This window comes from Astyanax mexicanus, chromosome 2, assembly GCF_023375975.1.
Source record: "Astyanax mexicanus isolate ESR-SI-001 chromosome 2, AstMex3_surface, whole genome shotgun sequence".
Lineage (NCBI taxonomy): Eukaryota > Metazoa > Chordata > Actinopteri > Characiformes > Acestrorhamphidae > Astyanax > Astyanax mexicanus.
The window spans coordinates 53,730,650-53,747,455 of NC_064409.1; the positions used below are offsets into that span (position 1 = coordinate 53,730,650).

The 16,806-nt window shown below is 41.6% G+C and overlaps 1 protein-coding gene across 1 annotated transcript; it reads left to right on the forward strand.

Annotated features, from left to right (window-relative positions):
* Positions 1-843: 843 nt before the first annotated feature.
* On the forward strand, positions 844-16,582 carry hsd17b12a (hydroxysteroid (17-beta) dehydrogenase 12a). The gene is made up of 11 exons (XM_007244252.4): positions 844-1,143; positions 8,584-8,630; positions 9,391-9,466; positions 11,829-11,936; positions 12,132-12,196; positions 12,743-12,787; positions 12,920-12,954; positions 13,490-13,571; positions 14,308-14,373; positions 14,506-14,655; positions 15,144-16,582. The coding sequence occupies exons 1-11, from the start codon at positions 990-992 to the stop codon at positions 15,249-15,251; spliced, it is 936 nt and encodes a 311-aa protein (XP_007244314.1). The 5' UTR covers positions 844-989; the 3' UTR covers positions 15,252-16,582.
* The last annotated feature ends 224 nt before the right edge of the window (positions 16,583-16,806 follow it).

Below are 16,806 nucleotides of genomic sequence, written 5' to 3' on the forward strand. Positions count from 1 at the left end.
GTGTGAGAGTAGCGCCAGTTTCACCAGAGGTTTCTATAACGCTGCTCCTCAGATCTGCCCTGCTCTGCTTCTCTCTCTCCCTCAGTGTTTACATAATCCCAGGCTCGCTTCCGTGTTTGGAAAACCTAGATACTCGAGCTTCTCGCGAGATTTCAGCGAGAGGAGCCTGGTAATTGTAGTTTTTTATGCTTAGTCGCTGAAATCATCTATACAGGCGTACAGTGTCTGTATTTCCTAACTGCTCGTAGGCTGAGGGGTTTCTCAAGCCTGTGCCGCGTTTTCCCATCCTGCCTTTCAGTCAGTAGCAGAAAATGCCGTCATGCTCCAAATCGGTAGACTTGTTGTTTTTTTAGGTGCCCTATGAGTCATATCTGAGCCAGCACCCGTGAATGAGTATGAACGGTATTCCTCTCACCGAATAGCATCGCCCAGAGATCACACGGGAGGCGGGAGAGCGCAGGCTCCTCCGGCCAATGGGCGAAAAGCTTCATTCATAAAATAGTGGGGGCTGATAAACCTAAAACGTGGATTTGGAGGTTTCATAATCCTGACTGAAACGAGAAAACCTCGTTCTGAATCCCAGCCAATGGGCTCGCCCGGATGGAGGTTACCGGGACATTTGTCCAATCAGCGCGCTAGCCGCCACCGCTCACGTCCCGCCCCTCGCGGAGAGGAAATCTGATGAATGAGAGAGGAGCCCTCGTGATTGGCGCTGAAATTAACCAAAGAGTGGTAAGTTTCTGGTGGAGGATGGTAGTTTCGTCCAATGGCCGGTGGGTGTGGGTGTGCCCGGGGCGGCGAGCGAGTAGGTGGGGGGTGTGCACTTAAATCCAGCCAGACTAGTATGTTAGAGGAGTTGTGGGGGTGTGATGCCACAACCTGCTTATAAAGGGGCTCGCACGTTGTAGGCTGTGAAATCAGTGCACGTCGCCTAATTTTCAGTGGGTCAGGCCGCCGTCCGCATAGAGGTGTTCAGCGAGCTGGAGAAAATGCTGCATGGGGCCGAGTCTGTTCTGCTGTGGGTCGGGGCGCTCACCACGGCCTCTCTGGCTCTCTGGATCCTCTACCGACTCCTCTCCGGCTTCAGGATATGGGTGATGGGCAACGGAGACCTGCTCTCCCCCAAACTGGGCAAATGGGCAGGTGAGTTCAGTTCGCTCATTCACAGCGGAGGAGCCCTTCCTCCTTCAGGAGCTGAGTCAACATCTGACTGCGACTGAGTGTGCAGCTAAAACTGAGTCAACTTCACACATTTTTACTAGCAGCTGCTACTAATTGAACTTTTTTGTGCGTTTTTACCGCAACAGTCATTGATAACAGGTTCGGGGGAAACGTGTGAAATGTGCTTTACGTTTGTGTCATGGTGATAAAATTAGGTACATACATTAAAACACAGAAAAAACACAGCAGACCGGTATAATTAAGAAAATGAAGCCCTCTGTGTTGAGCCGAGTGGTCTATAAAGAGGCGGTAAGTGTGTCTCAGGTTGACAGATTGCGCCATACATCCACCGACTGTGCGCACATTATCGCAGCTTTTGACTCACTGAGATGAAGTCAGACTAAATCATGGCTGGAAATGATGCCAGCTTTCTAGAAACGGGCGCCCCATTTATTCTTAATTTGTGGGGGTAATCACTAATTGGATCAATCAATTTAGGTTATTTTATTTTTTCTAATCCTAACATTTTTACCCCTAAAAAAACTAGACAAAGTTTTTTGAACACCAGTGTTAAGGATAAAGTATTATTTTAGACTTTTATTTTCTACCCATTCCCTCCAGTGTACGTAGCCCGTCCTGGGTTTGATCGGCCTGGCCTGACCCAGTTTTCCAGTTTCTCGTCTGTGCTCAGGCGCTGCGCGTCTCCTCACTAACACGGTGGGGATTTTTTTTTCTCATTGAACGCTTCGGTGACTCAGTGGATAAAACGGCGTTAATGAGCTGGTGGGCTTCTAATAGCCACGTAACGCCGACCGCAGCAGCTCAATTCATGTGTCGGGACCATTTAGGTTGGTTTTGGCAACATGACGCAGTTTAAAACGCCAATCTCAATTATAATGCGGGTCCATACCACGTGTGGCTGCTGAGGGGAGGATTCAGAGGCGTTCTGGAAAGTTCCATTAAATTTTTGGTTTTTTAAATTAAGATTTTTTTTTAACGTATGCGGCGGTTATTTGGCATTTAATTGTATTTTTATTATTATTTTTTTTTCTCCAAATACATTTCATAAATACCCAAATCTTCTCTAGCCTATTGCTAGGGGAGAAAGGAGGCAGAGAGAGAGCCACTTCAGCGCTTAGCCCCCACCCCCGCTCCTACCCCCTGTCCCCCCTAGTGGCGGGTTTGGTTATGAGCACAGAGAGAGAAACAGAGGTAATGTTAAGAGCTCGGGGAATAAAAAAAAGCGACGTGCATGTTTTTTTTAGCTTCAGTACAGCGTTTTTGTGGCCTGTTTCTCGTGGGGTGAGTTAAATTCCACGTATAATAGGCTACAGTTTCTGAAGTGAACTGCTCGAACTGGGCCACACCCTGAAACCCTGAGTGAGTCAGGGTACCAGTTTGACTCGTCTAACATTCCCGTCCAGTGAGCGTCACGCTCTGAGCATTCAGGTGCAGGTGAACTGGTGGGGTGAACGCCGGTAGAAACGTTCCTCTTCTGGCTATTCCTGCAGCACTGGTCCTGTCAGGTTGAGCAAGAGCCAGTTTCACCTTCTTGACGATTTCCTCATGCGAGATGACGTTTTCACAGTGGCACTTGAGTTCGATTTATTGCCAGGTGCAGTTTGGGTTACATTAACTTTTAGGAACGGCATGTACTGCATTCCCAAATAGTTTTTAAGTAGGTTAGGTTTTAAAGGTGTTTCCTCTGTGTGTTTATACCACACACACACACACACACACACACCTCGTGTAGGTGTCACATGTGGACTACCAAGTTTTTCCCCACCCTGCTTTAGCTGTAAATTTTAAAGCATCCAAGGATTTATAGAGATGAAAATAACTAGATTTATATGGGAATAGATAAGCTGTGCAGCAGTGCCACAGTCTCCAGTTCTTTTAGCACTGTGTTATGAAAGTGAGTCATGCTGCTGCATCAGAATCTAGTATTCCCTCAGTTGTACAGGGATCCCTCTTCATCTGCTCACAATATCCAGGAGACCCCTGGTGGTGAAGATGAGGTGCTGCACTTCAGTGAAGGTCACAAACTAATGAATGCTTCCTGTGCTGCCTGTGTTTCTCTCAAACGCAGATAAAAAAAAAAGCCAAATTCTTTTTACACACATTGATTACACATAATCTGTGGGCTCTGGTTTAACTTGTAAAGCACTTTGCTTTACAGGTTAAACCAGTTTTTTTTAAATGTAAATAAAGCATCTTAGTGCTGTATAGTGAGGCCTTCTAAGGACAACGATTTTAGTCTCTCTCTCTTTCTCCTCAGAGCACACTGTTGTGTGTGTGTGCGTGTATATAAGATAACTGATGCTGTTACATCATGAATCATGAGACGTGAGTCTTCAGCTGAAGCCCACCCCCACTCTATTCTCCTTCACATGTCGTACTGTATCACAGATTATATAAGGATGCTTATGTCCAATTGGGTTTGTTCATATCTCGCCATTTGGGGGTTGAAAGTCGTGTTCGGTCTAAGACTGTGTGTTTGGGCTTTTTTTGGAACAGAGGGCGGGCTAACCTTAACTTTGGGGGCAGTGTTTGTTGTCTAGAGCAGGGAACTCTTTTTCTGTCTGTCCTCAGGTTGAGGTTATTTGGGTCTCTGTCAGGTTTGAACGTCAAGTGCGATGTCCTGCAAACCCCAAGCCCCTCCAACAATATTTGAGCTCTTTAAATGAATAACCATTATCTAAACATTTTTCTTTTTTATTAAAAGGTGATTTTTTTTTCTTAAGCTTAAAGTATAAAGTATTTCTTTATTAACTTATTAACTAAAAAATAACATACAACAGTTAAGAAAATAACAGATTGGTGTTTCATTCAAAGGGTTCAGTTAATACAGTACAATAATTCGAGGGAGACTGTTAAAGTAAAGTTGTTTTACACCACTTGCAGAGACTCTAATCACTTTGTTGACTAAAGAAAGTGAAGAAATGCTGGACACTCTGCTTTATAAAGGTGGATCTTGGAGATGTTCTGTAGTTGTGAATAGCTGAATTCCCATTCATAGCAGGCAAAGGCACATGTGAATGAAATGTATTCCCCTGTGTCTGTAAGTGAGTGAATGTCAACTGTGTGTGTGTTTGTTTCTGGCTGCATGCTTGTGAATGTGCAGGCGCAGTGGGCTGTGAATGGTGACAGAATGGTACTGGCTCCTGTGCTATGGAGGCAGAAGGGTTCTGAGTGAGTGGGTGATGGAGGAAGAGAAAGAAAGGGAGAGAGAGGCTGGGGGGCTGCTATTAAACAGAGGGGAGGGGGGGGGCTTCTCAAAGAGAGCACTGCCATTCATGTGACCAACACGCTTGTTGCCACGTGCTGCAGAGGGATGCTGGGTAAAATTTACAGCCCCTCCTCTTCTCCCTCCTCCTTTGCTTTTCTGTCTGAGGCTCCATCTAGCTCTCCATCACTGAAGTCTCTCTCTCTCTCTCTCTCTCTCGCTCGCTCGCTCGCTCACTTGTTTGCCCTCCAAGACCCCCTCCCTCCCTTTTCTCTTCTGTCACGACTCAGTCGCTTTTATTTATTTATTTACAGAAAAAGGGAATCTTCCATCTGGCATTTCCCTTCTGCTATATCAGTTTATACACTTTGTTGCATTAATATTACGGCTTGTCCAAAGACTCATTGTAGTGTTTGGTTTCTCGATCAATGTTTGATTGTAATAACTAAAGACAAATTGATTGTGTCATGGTGAAACATGCACATTCCCACCATTGTCTGGCTGGGTTGTCAGTTTTATCTCTGTAATTGTCTGCTTGTCAATATCTGATGCTCTTAGTGAGTCCCCCTAGCTGACATGAAAGAATGCATGCAAGTTTGTGTAAAGTCACCTTGCTGCCCTCTTTCTTTACAGCCTTACAAACCTGTTTCTCAGGCATGCATTCGGTATGTTGTAGGGCTTTCACAAGCCAAATGATCACATTTTGTTTTTTTTTTTAGTAATTCTTTCTATGTTGTAGAAGAAGTAATGTAAAATAATCAAAGCTGCTTATTATTATTATTATTATTATTATTATTATTATTATTATTATTATTATTATTATTATTATGTGTGGTTTCTGATTTTCTTTTTTTAGCATGGCTCATAATTATAGACTATTCTAAAGTTGGAAAAGCGGGCTAAAGAAAAAGGCACAGGGAGAACTATAGGTTTTTCTTGTCTTTTTATAAACATGCAACTTTCTGCTACTATTTCTGACATTGCCTCTTTTTTTATAAAGGGAAAAAAATCCACCTTTTTATCTGAGTAGCGATGCTATTTTGGGTGTTGAACTGCTGTGTAGTTTTTCTCCTGGCCATGTGACAGGCCTATGCTATTTAAAGCATGATCTGCTGCTTTGGGGAGTGGGAGGAGGAGGAGGAGCATGAGTGGGTGTTTGAGCATTCTGCAGAACTACTGAGCCAGAGATGGACGAGCTCATTCATTTGGGTGTGGGGGGGTGGAGGGGGGTGGTGGAAGGGTGGGGGGGATGCGACAGATTGCATACAGTAACAGCCAGTTAGAGAGTGTATGCCTTGGGTACACCTTATATAATAGCCCATGGTTCTTTTTTTAGCTAGCTCTCTTTTATAGGGTGTCTATATTTGAGTACGATCAGAATAGCACAGTGATACAAGCACAAGCCTGTTCAGCATGGCGATGAGGATGCTGATGTTTCCTTTGGGGGTACAGGGGGAATAAGTGGAAATGCCCTGTTGAATAGAACAGAATTCTGCAGGAGTGCTTCGAGTGCTTTTCTGGCACTAATGTAGTGCAGCAAGAGCTCCATGGTGAGCTGGGTTGCTGGGGAAAGCAGAGAGGGGGGGTGGAGGTGGTGGTGGTGATGGAGGGGGGAGAGAAAAAGAGAGGGATGGAGGGAGGGCATGTTGTTGGTATTCAGGTGTAGCGGCTGTTCCAGACGCGGTAGCTATTTTTACTCACTCCGCTGCTTTTTTTAGCCTAGGAAGATTGAATGGGAGCGGGGCCAGTGCGCCTGTGCGATGCTGGGACAGTCCGTATTTCTGAACGTGATGTTCGTGAGCAGCCCCTGACGACCTCTGCTGCACTGTCTTCATGGGGGTGGAGGGGAGGTGAGATGTGAATTAACAGCAGAATTACTGGTCTGTTCTCATAAGCCTCTTTCCATCTATCTCCTCACCCACCATAGCAACCAAATGTGGTGGTGATGGTAGGGGGAGATGAGGGTTCTGAATTGTGAGCAGTGTTTAATGGCCATTGCAGCCCCTCCTGTTGCACCTGCCTTTTCTCTTATTGCCTCCAGTCCACTGCTGTACAGAGCTTGCAGAGTGCACTTCTTCACACACATGCATGCACAGAGGCTCAGCTTTTTGTATGCAGCGTGCAATCCTGTCCCCGGTCGAGCGTCAGTGCTTCTCGTAGTACTCACGCAGCAGCTTGCGTAGATCCTCTCTCCATGGCACTGCTCATGTGAGAGCAATTAAGCCCTGCTGGGAACTTGGCTGGAGGGGGCTTTTGGGTATTCTGTGTCTAGTATGGGTCAGTGGAGTACTGTTTTTTTGAGATTATTAATGACAAAAAGGCTTTCAGAGGTTTCAGATGGTTTGTCCAAGTACAGTTCTATAGGTTTATATTATAAAGACATGTTGACTGTTTGTCTGAATAGTAAATGTAGGCCTAGTAGGTTTAAATTGGTCATCTTGTCATGTAACCTAGCTGGTGGACCAGCAGATCACTCCTTCTCCTATAGAACCAGTGTAGACTGCATTGTGGTGCAAAATTGCAGTGCTTACTGCACTCTCTCATCTTTGACCCTTTCGAAGTGAACATGTAGCCATCTTTAAATCACAGTTAAGTATATGCACAAGTATGCCCGGAATAACTGTCAGGATTGTGTCAAAATTGTATTGCCAAACCGATCTTGACAGGAATGCTGTAAGTGTGGAATCCCATGGGCTTGTGCAAGACCAAGCATTGTCTTGCTGTGACTTATAACCACAAGAATGTTGCACTGATAAGATTACTCCTCTTCTGCCGGAAGGTTTCAATACTGGTGAAGGCTCTTCAGTTGAAATGTTGTGCAAGCTTTCTAAGGTGTAGCGTTGGTCTCATTATTTGATGTATTGTAGTGTTAAAAATTACTTCACACTTATTATTTTTACACTGGCAACTCCAGATCACATTCTGTTCCGTTGAGCCCATTGAAGTTTTTTGAGCCAGAGAGCTTTTGATTCTTAACTTAGGTTTAAAAATAGCTAGTGAATCGAGTTCTCCCTCTTCATCCCTTGACTTTGCGCAGTCTCCCTCTCTCCTCCTCTCCTCTTGTTTCTATTTTTGGCAGTCCCTAGGATCCCTCCTCACCCCTCCCTTTCTGTTGGGCTCTACGGACGTCATCACTCCCTCCCTCCCTTCTTTCTTCTCCCTCTTTCTAGCCGACAGCTTTGCTCTAGTGAATGACCGCTGCCTGGATCAGGCTTTCGTGAGCTGAAGGTGTTAAATGTGAGCATTCTGAAGAACATTGCAATGATGCCCCCAAACACATGTATACAACATTTTAAATAAATAGCTGTTAAATAGCTATTTTTTTGTTGTATTACCTTTTCAAAAATGCAGTCAGTCATCTGTCATCTTTGAAGATCAGAGCCTTAAGACAATCTACAATCAGTCAGCATTTTAATTACCAGATCAGAACAAGCTCTAACAGTGTCTACATTCTATAAGAAAAATAGGGGACTACGAAAATATTGATGTATCGGATCATTGCGATATTACCCTTTGCATTATTGGATTGTTTCTCGAACACGGTAATGGTTTTTATTTAATGGTTTATATGTGAAAAGTTATTTTCAATAATTTCAAGACAATTGTTCTGTTGTCAGATCCCACTGTTCTGATTGCAAAAAAAATCTATTTTGATTTTACTCAGAATTTATGCACAGGATTGTGTTTTCATTTTATTTTTTGACATTTACTAAACTGACTTAAAACAAAGCACACAATATATTGTCTTGTTTACAGTATTGCAAAATATCAATGTATTGAATCGTTTTGTTGTACGTGGCATTATGCATATTATATTACCAGTTTCTGGCCAATAGCTCTAATGGAAAAATAGTAAATGCACCTGTTTAACCCGTCATTTAAGTAGTAACACTCTGCTACCAAGTGTATTTATGATATTTCTTGAGTTCTCACTCAAAAATGGTAAAGCTAATGCTGGAGTTCATGTGGTAGGCCAAAAGCTTTTAGTTCAAGATCCTAATCGTTGCTCTTCTAGTGAATGTTGTTAAAGTCGCAGTCTGTGGCCATTGTGTTCAGTAACTGTCTTTACATTTGTTTAAACAAGATTGTAGCTTATAGCCTTAGCCTTCAACAAGTGTTTGCAAAAAATGTCTTTTCTCTGTTCTATTTTTTTTTTCTCTCTTGTTCCTGACCTCTTCCTCTCTTGTCTTTTCCAGTGGTGACGGGAGCCACAGATGGAATTGGGAAATCCTATGCGGAGGAGGTAAGGGTTTCTCTACTTATTTATTTCTCTCCCTCCACGGCAAGCACAGTGACTCATCAGGAGATGGGTTTCTCTCCAAGGCCATGGGAGGGAGGGCGACTAGAGGACTGCTCCTGGAGAAGGGGCCTCTCTGCTTACACGCCACCATACCCTTTCAGAAGGGTCTCAGACACTTTTGACGCCAACTGAATTTCAGACAAGTTTTACTGGACCACTGGACAACTTGCATTAACATGCTATTGAAGTGCAACCAACATGCTAAGGGGCTTGTAGTTTAACATTTAGCAAACATGCTAACGGTATTTAAAGTAAATGGCCCAACCCAGACTCAGTGCAAGAGTATGGCCACCAGTTAATTTGGGGTTAGTGTTCTAATGCTAAATGGCGTCTGTACAGTTTCACTTACTGTTAGCATTAACAGTTTGGTTAAAATTCGATTTTTTTTTTACCAGAACCACAACCAAACAAAAACATATTTGTCTTGCTTTTTAACAAAAAAGCAATTCCAACACCAAACACATTGTGACTTAAATAAATAAGTAATTGTTTGGTAGATTATGCTGTCTTTACTTATCTTGCTGAATCCAGACAAATGAATTCCCTTGCCAAATATTTTGTATAAATGTTGTGGGCTCCCTATAATCAGCTCTTTAGTTAAGTAGGTTTGTTACAGTTAAAGGATAAATGGGTAGTTAAGCTGTTTTTGTTTTTGCTGTGACTTGTTTGTGCTAAATTACTGATTTTGTTCCATTTTTCACAGCTTGCTCGACGAGGATTCTCCATGATGCTTATCAGCCGCACTCAGGAGAAGCTGGATGACGTTGCACAGTCCTTGGGTATGTATTTATTTTATTAATTTATTTTTTTATGGTTTGTGTATCCCCACGCCTCCTCCACACCCACACATGCGAGAGTGAATGATCCAGAACCCCTCTCCAACTCTGTGAATGACAGACAGTCCTCCTAATGTTAATGAAGCAGAGTTTATTTTTAGTACTGTCCTGAAAGGCGGGGTGGTGGGCCTGGAGAGCTGACTGGCCAGAGAGCTAATGCATCCTGGCAGGAGTGCACAGTCAAAGCACCACATGGAGCTCCAGGTGCCCTTTGTGCATATCCTCCAGTAGAGCTGCCATTGACACCTAGCCTACGTCTGCGATAGAAACGCATCTATTTGTTCCATAAATTTACACAATCAAATTACTTCATTCACTTACCCTGCCTCCTCCTCTGCTTCTCAAATTGAAATTAAGATGAAAAGTCAGATTCGCCAGTTGACGACACACATGCTCTTTGACTATTCTCGCTGGACTCTTTGTAAACCTGTAGTTGCTGCTGTATTAAAATGTTACGCTGCTTTTAAAAAAAGAAGCTCACCATTGTGCTTCTGCATTGTGGGGATGTCTCCTTATTGAAGGATAAATGGAAGTTCAAGATTTTGTGGAATAGGACCTTCTTTTGACTTGCATTACAAGTATGAGATTTTTTTTTATCAGTCATGTCATGTAATCCCACCATCAGCCTTCAGATTTCCAGCTAAATCGTATTGTTTGTCCCAGGCCCCATAGCTCCCAGCCCATAAACAATTTCACTTTCCCTTCCCTCCCAGTAAATCCCGCTATCCTGTCTGATGACTGTCGTCATGGAAATTTTTCGGGGGTTGAGAGCACAGAGTGTAGGAAGATGAGGATCTCCGTCTAAAATGCTCATTGACGTCTGCACCCCTCCCTGCTGCACACCCTTTCATTTGCTTTTGCATGTAGCAGACTTTCTCATGCTTCATGGTGTCCCTTTTTTTCCTAATGGCCATTGTTTCTGAGGGCCTTTTGGAAAAATGCATTTTTTCCCCATAATGAAGCGTTCTCCTGGTTTTTCTGTGAGTCTAGTCACTCTTTCATAGAGTCAGAGCCTGCCCTGCTTTTTCTGAATGGGAGGGTGCAGTCGCTGTGGACTTTGCCAGTTCGTTCTATCTTCTCGTTTTCTCGCTCACTCTTTCTGTTTTCTTTGTTTCTTTTTTTTTTTTTTCTTTTCTTTTTCCAATTCTTCTTCTTCTTGCCCTCTGCCACTCCATCCTTCATTCAGCATGCTGAGATGGTGAGGTGAGGGAGTGGCAGTTTGTGTGAATGAGGGATCTCTCTCTCTCTCTCTCTCTCTCTCTCTCTCTCTCTCTGTGATGTAATTCTGGCCCTTTTTTGTGTGTTCACTGAATAATTAACTATAACAGCTTACTTAATGTGTTCATGCTGTTTAGCTCTAAACCAGTTTTACTCTTGTCCATCTAGTCTCTGCAAAGCTTTTTTTAATTTTATGTTTTAAATGGAGACTAAGCCCCTAAAGACTTTTTGCAGTGGTTTATTTTCTTTATTTGGTTCCTCTCCATGTATATAAAACAGAAAAGGGGTAAAAATGAGGCTCTGCAGCTACCAGTCTGCCATTACCACAGTCGTGCTGAAGCCTCACCGAAAGGAGGAAAGGGTGGGGGGAGAAGGGGGGGTGATGGGTAGTCACGAGCTGGGTCTCTCCCTGCCAAACCTGGCATTCTCTGCTCATGTCTCAACCAAATGCCCTGGCAGTGTGGGGGCTTGGAGTCACCAAGACCACTTTGCTACAGTCACGAAGCTACTTAAAGCTGGAAACTTTCTCTCAAAATAGACTCTATATTTGCTAACATAATAGACTTATTAGATCATGTTTGCTGGCCTGCAGTTCCCCACCCCAGCTCTGTCTCCATTGTGCACCTCATATAACTCCTATAACCGTGCTCCGCTCCACATCGTGATGCATTAGAGGAATTTTCATCTCATAACTCCCTCGAACAGGGTTCAGACAAATGAGTCTTTGGACAATACATTCTAATTGCTGCAGGCACGTCAACTGAAGTAGAGAGGAGGGGTGTAGGAAGTTGCAAGTGTCTCATTTGTTGGTGCACAGCTCCCCCTGCTGTCCACGACCTGCCTGTCAAAACCCATAGTGCTGTTCTCTGCAAGCTATTTTTAGTACACTGGCTTTGCTATTGCAGGAGTTCCATTCTTTGCCAAAGACCATTTTCAGAACAAGAATGTCTGCCTGATTGTGTCACATTCTGAATGTTGTTTCTATACATCGACTTTTAGGAGCTGCTGTCTGATGAGCATGCGGAAGTTGTAAAAGAAAAAAAATAATAATCATTTTGATTACAATTTCTTTCATGTTTTTTTGCAGAGCGTCGCTATAAGGTGGAGACCAAGACAGTTGCTGTAGATTTTGGTCAGGTTGACATCTATCCTAAGATTGAAACGGCGCTAAGTGGCCTTGAAATTGGAGTGCTTGGTGAGTCTGGATATGATTGAACTGATTTTATTATTCTATTTTTACCATTAACCTTGTATGAAGAGTCTGTGCACAAGGCCAAGGGCCTTGTTAGTCTTGACATTGGTTTAGTAGTTACCTATTGATAAAATTAGAAATGATCGTCTGATGAAAGGTTAATTAATCTTGTCTATTTGTTTATTTTTGTCTTAACAGTGAACAATGTAGGCATTTCTTACCCCTATCCAGAGTTTTTCCTGCACATCCCTGATCTTGACAATGTAAGTAGAATTGACAGTTGTTGTATAATCTGAGCATTGATGGCTATTGTATTGTCTCCTAAAGTGTACAAAATGTGTTCATTTGAACAGTGGCATTAAATTACTGCTTTTGGTTCCTTTAAGAGCCTTTTGTTTTATTTTATTTCAGAGAGACATTCATTTTTTTATTTTTTCGTACGTTTGGTCCTAGTCATAAATTGGAGCTCTTTAGGAAAAGGTCGAACTTTCATCTGACCCTCCTAACTAAACTAGTTCTCATTACTGACATTTCCCACAATATTCATTTTGATTTAATTGCCCCCCCCCCACTGACTAGCAGTGACTCTGTATATCTGCCTGTATGTGTGTATTTTTGGATGCATTATGATTTTTGCACAATGCTCATTGTGGGCCCTTTATCCTTCCTTAATATGCTTGGAATGTTTTGTTGGAAGTATACTCTAAGGTTTGTGGGGATATTGAATTGATGATAGGTTGAATTGATGAGTACTTGTTGCCAGTTGTTTTGTGACATCATCCTTTACTCATTGTTTGTTTCTCTTTTAGTTCATCAACACTATGATCAATGTCAATATCACCTCAGTGTGTCAGGTACATACTTCAATTTATGCACATTTACAAAGCAAAAAAAGTTTGTCTGATTTTATAGATTTTGCCAAATTGTCTATTACTCTTCTGACTATTTAATTTCTGCAGTAACATGTTTATAAATTTCTCCACCAGATGACGCGTCTGGTGTTGCCCAGAATGGAAGCGAGGTGAGTCCTGAGATAATTCTTAACATTAAAATAAAAAGACCAATAAAAAAAAATAAAAAAAAGGTAAATTGGAACTTGTTTAAAGAGAGCCAGCACTCAAAGGCATGGTGGTGAATATATATGTGCAGAAATATTTACCTGCTGTCCAGCATTCACTGCCCCAACCCCCTCACCCCACACTTTTTTTTTTTTTTTTTTTTACAAATTTGGTATTTGCTTACCAGGCTGGGTAACAAATGCATTCCTCTGATTGGTCTTAGAGTCACACATGACTCAATATGGCAAATCACAAGGCTGGGAAAATTTTGTACAAATGGGACCAACCTCCGCTCTCTAAAGCACACTACTGCAGCTGCAGGGGTACTGCGTGAGAAAGCTGGTGCCATGGCAACACACAAATGCGTGTGTGTGTGTGTTTGAGAGCACTGTCATGATTCTTGTTTCAGCTTCTTTGGTGGACTTATAGAATTATAGAAGAATTATAAAGCTGTGCTAAAGCAGAGTTTAAGTTTAAACCCCTTTTCCCCCATTTCAGAGCAAAAGGTGTTATTCTCAACATCTCTTCTGCCAGCGGCATGTACCCAGTCCCACTGCTGACCGTCTACTCCTCCACCAAGGCAAGTACAACTCCATCTACATGGTTCTCAGTATCGTGTCGTCAACTTCTACTGATTCGTTTTTAGTAATAAAGCTATCATTTATTTCCATTAGGACTGTGAAAGGTATTGTTTTAGTACCAATTAGTCCTAAGCAACAACTTGCTAGATACAAAAGGAAAAAGCCCACTGTTTCCATTTTCCTTGTTTAAACACTTGTTTAATTTAGATTATATATTTCCTTCAATTTTTGAAAAACAGCGTGCATTATGATAATGTTGGAATGATCTATTACATATTATTATTTTTTTATTTTTTTTATACATATTTTACCTTTCTTACTCAAAAAGACTTAATACATTGGTCTTGGCAACCAAGGAGCTTGTTTACGGTTTATCCTAAAAGAACAGACAAAATGGAGTGTGTCCCCCACAAGACTGGGATTGGGTTAGAAATTTGGCCAAGGTATACAGTAGAACATATATAAAATCTATTTGAGTAAAATAAATTGTTGTGCAGATATTATTTGCATTATCTTGACTTCCATTGCTTGTTTGTTCTGCTATATTATGATTACTATGCTGAAACAATATTTTATGTATATACCATGTACACACCATGATTTTTGGGGGAAATACCTAAACTCCTCTGAAGTCTGTCCCTTTAGGGCCATAACTGATGAATGTCTCAATTCATATAACTTATTGTTCTACAGTGAAAGTGTAGTTTTAAAGTTGTGTTTATGACCTCTCTTTAGGCTTTTGTCGATTTCTTCTCCCGTGGACTCCAAGCAGAGTACAAGAGCAAGGGAATAATCATCCAGGTATTATATTATATTTTTCACATGTTCCCAAAGGTATTTGTGTTTTGATTAATATGTTAATAGATGTTGCTTGAGGTTGAGTGCGTAATCAGAAGGGTGAGTGTGTGGTCTAACAGTTTATTGTTTCTGCAGAGTGTGCTGCCTTTCTTCGTGGCCACCAAAATGACAAAGATTAGGAAACCCACTCTGGATAAGCCCACTCCTGACCGCTATGTAGCTGCTGAGCTGACCACCGTGGGGCTGCAGGACCAGACCAATGGCTACTTCCCTCATGCAGTCATGGTAAGATGAGAACTATTTCAAGTACAGTATAGATAATCAAAAGCTAGTCATTGTTATTTTTGTTTTGGTTTGCACACCTGTGCAAGACAGCTGTTTTAAGCACTGGTTGTACACATCTTCTGAACTTAAGATGCAGTACACACATGAAGAGAGGGGTCAGTGTAATATTAAGTAGCAAGGATCAAAACAGACTGAACAAAACTGACCAGTCATTCCTGACATTTCCTGACACTGTCTGTCAGCATTTATTGTTGCGTTTATTGTGCAATCAGAAGTTCTGTCAGACAAATATCTTTTCAGCTCTGTTCTGCCCCCTAGCTTTTAATCTTTTAGATACACAGCTGCTTGCTGAGTAGGTGTAGTTTAAGTAAAGCATTAAAAAGCTCAAAAATAATAATTAAAAAAAAATTAAATAGTTTAAACATACATAAATCTGGTATTTACATTTTTGCTTTAATCAATCTTTCTATTTCCTGTGTATCTTACAGGGCTGGCTGACCACTGTTCTGGTTCCCATCAATTTGGTCATTTACTTTGGCATGCGTATGAACAAGGCTCAGCGAGGCGGCTACCTCAGAAGGAGAAAGCTGAGATAGGTTGCAGTGATTGCCTAAAACAGGGTTCTTCAATCCTGGTCCTACCACCCCCATCCCCTCCCCACCCTGGCCTGCATATGTATGGCTTTTCCTTTTACCACTACACCCGATTAATCTAATCAGCTCATTATCAAGTCCTTTCGGAGTTGCAGTGTGTGTTTGTGTGAGTTAAAGCAGGCAATCCTCTAAAAGGTGCTGGGTGGGTAGGTAGGTAGGTGCCAGGACCCAGATTGAAGAACACTGGCCAAAAGGGAAAAGTGCTTTTTCCTTTCTGTTTGTCCATCAGCTTAGTTTGGATATGACTGCCTGACTCTTGTATCAGTGTTCGAGTAGTTGTGTGTGGAGGCTTTGAATACTGCCTTGTTTAAGTAGCTTTTTTGTGTGTTTTTTTATATAAATAATGTTGTAAGAGCTACTGACTGCACAGATGTCACTGATGCATCCTGAAATGAAGTAGTTCAGACTGTGCCTTAAACCTGGTGAGATTTCCTATAGTTTGCTGTTTTGATTTGGGAGTGGAAGTGGGATATAGCTTTTCTGTACAGGGTCTAAAGAGTGCTGCACTGGTGCATGAAGGGCTCACTTTTCACTGCTGTTGTAAGCAGATGGTATTTGAATGGAAGGTGGGGATGATTTATACATATTTTCATGAGTATATAAAAGCCACTCATGCACCATGTTTGTTGTTCACTGATGCCAGTTCCCTGTCGTGTTTGTTTACTATGAAGAAGGTGAATTTATAAAAAATATTTTTTCTACAGTTCTTGAACGATCAAATGAGAAATGACATTTTTAATCTTTTTCATGTTTTTGTACCATTTATTACAACCTCTTGTATTTATGAAATCAGTGGTGGGGGGCTTTTGGTGTTTTATTTTTACTATATTATTGCTACTAGATTCAATGGTGCTTTTTATAATGAGCCACTTTGGACACACCTATTGTCAATCTCTGATCATTCAGAATGTGCCTTATGGTAATAATCAGGAAATTGGTCAGGATTATTAAAAGCTGCTGGTCTATCTCAGACATAGCAATGCACTTACTTGCCTTACTTTCTTTCCCTTTTTAACTTTCCACCAAAGAGCAAATATGCCATACTGTATCTATTTATTTTTATAGGAGGTCTCATTTTAGCCATTCTCTCTGGCTTAGGGCTTAGATCTCTGTACAATTTTGTCTGGACCAAAGCCAGGTCAAATTGTAATGCTCAGGTGTTGCAGCAAATGGGAAAACTTGAATTTTTACCTTTCAACATATTTAAGAACAAAAACAAATGTGTGCCTTTGTTCCTTAATTATTGTTCTTGTTAATAAAATTACCTGTCACAATGTTGTTTACTGTTATCTTTTTTGTTTAGGTACACGGAACTGTGTGGGTCCTAGTATCCAAAGTTTTATTTTGGTTTCACACAAATTTTAAAAGTGTAGTGTAGAAACTTCTCAATTTGAGAAGGGAAGGGCTATATTTAATTAAGTTAATTAAGTTGATTACATGCACACATTCGAAAGTTTTTAAAAACCTTACTGTTAATATTTATTTTGTGCATCATTGG

Coding starts and splice junctions, on each gene's coding strand:
- hsd17b12a (XM_007244252.4), top strand. CDS start 990: ATGCTGCATGGGGCCGAGTCTGTTCTGCTGTGGGTCGGGGCGCTCACC. Junction 1,144..8,583: donor CAAACTGGGCAAATGGGCAG/GTGAGTTCAGTT, acceptor TGTCTTTTCCAG/TGGTGACGGGAGCCACAGAT. Junction 13,572..14,307: donor CCGTCTACTCCTCCACCAAG/GCAAGTACAACT, acceptor ACCTCTCTTTAG/GCTTTTGTCGATTTCTTCTC.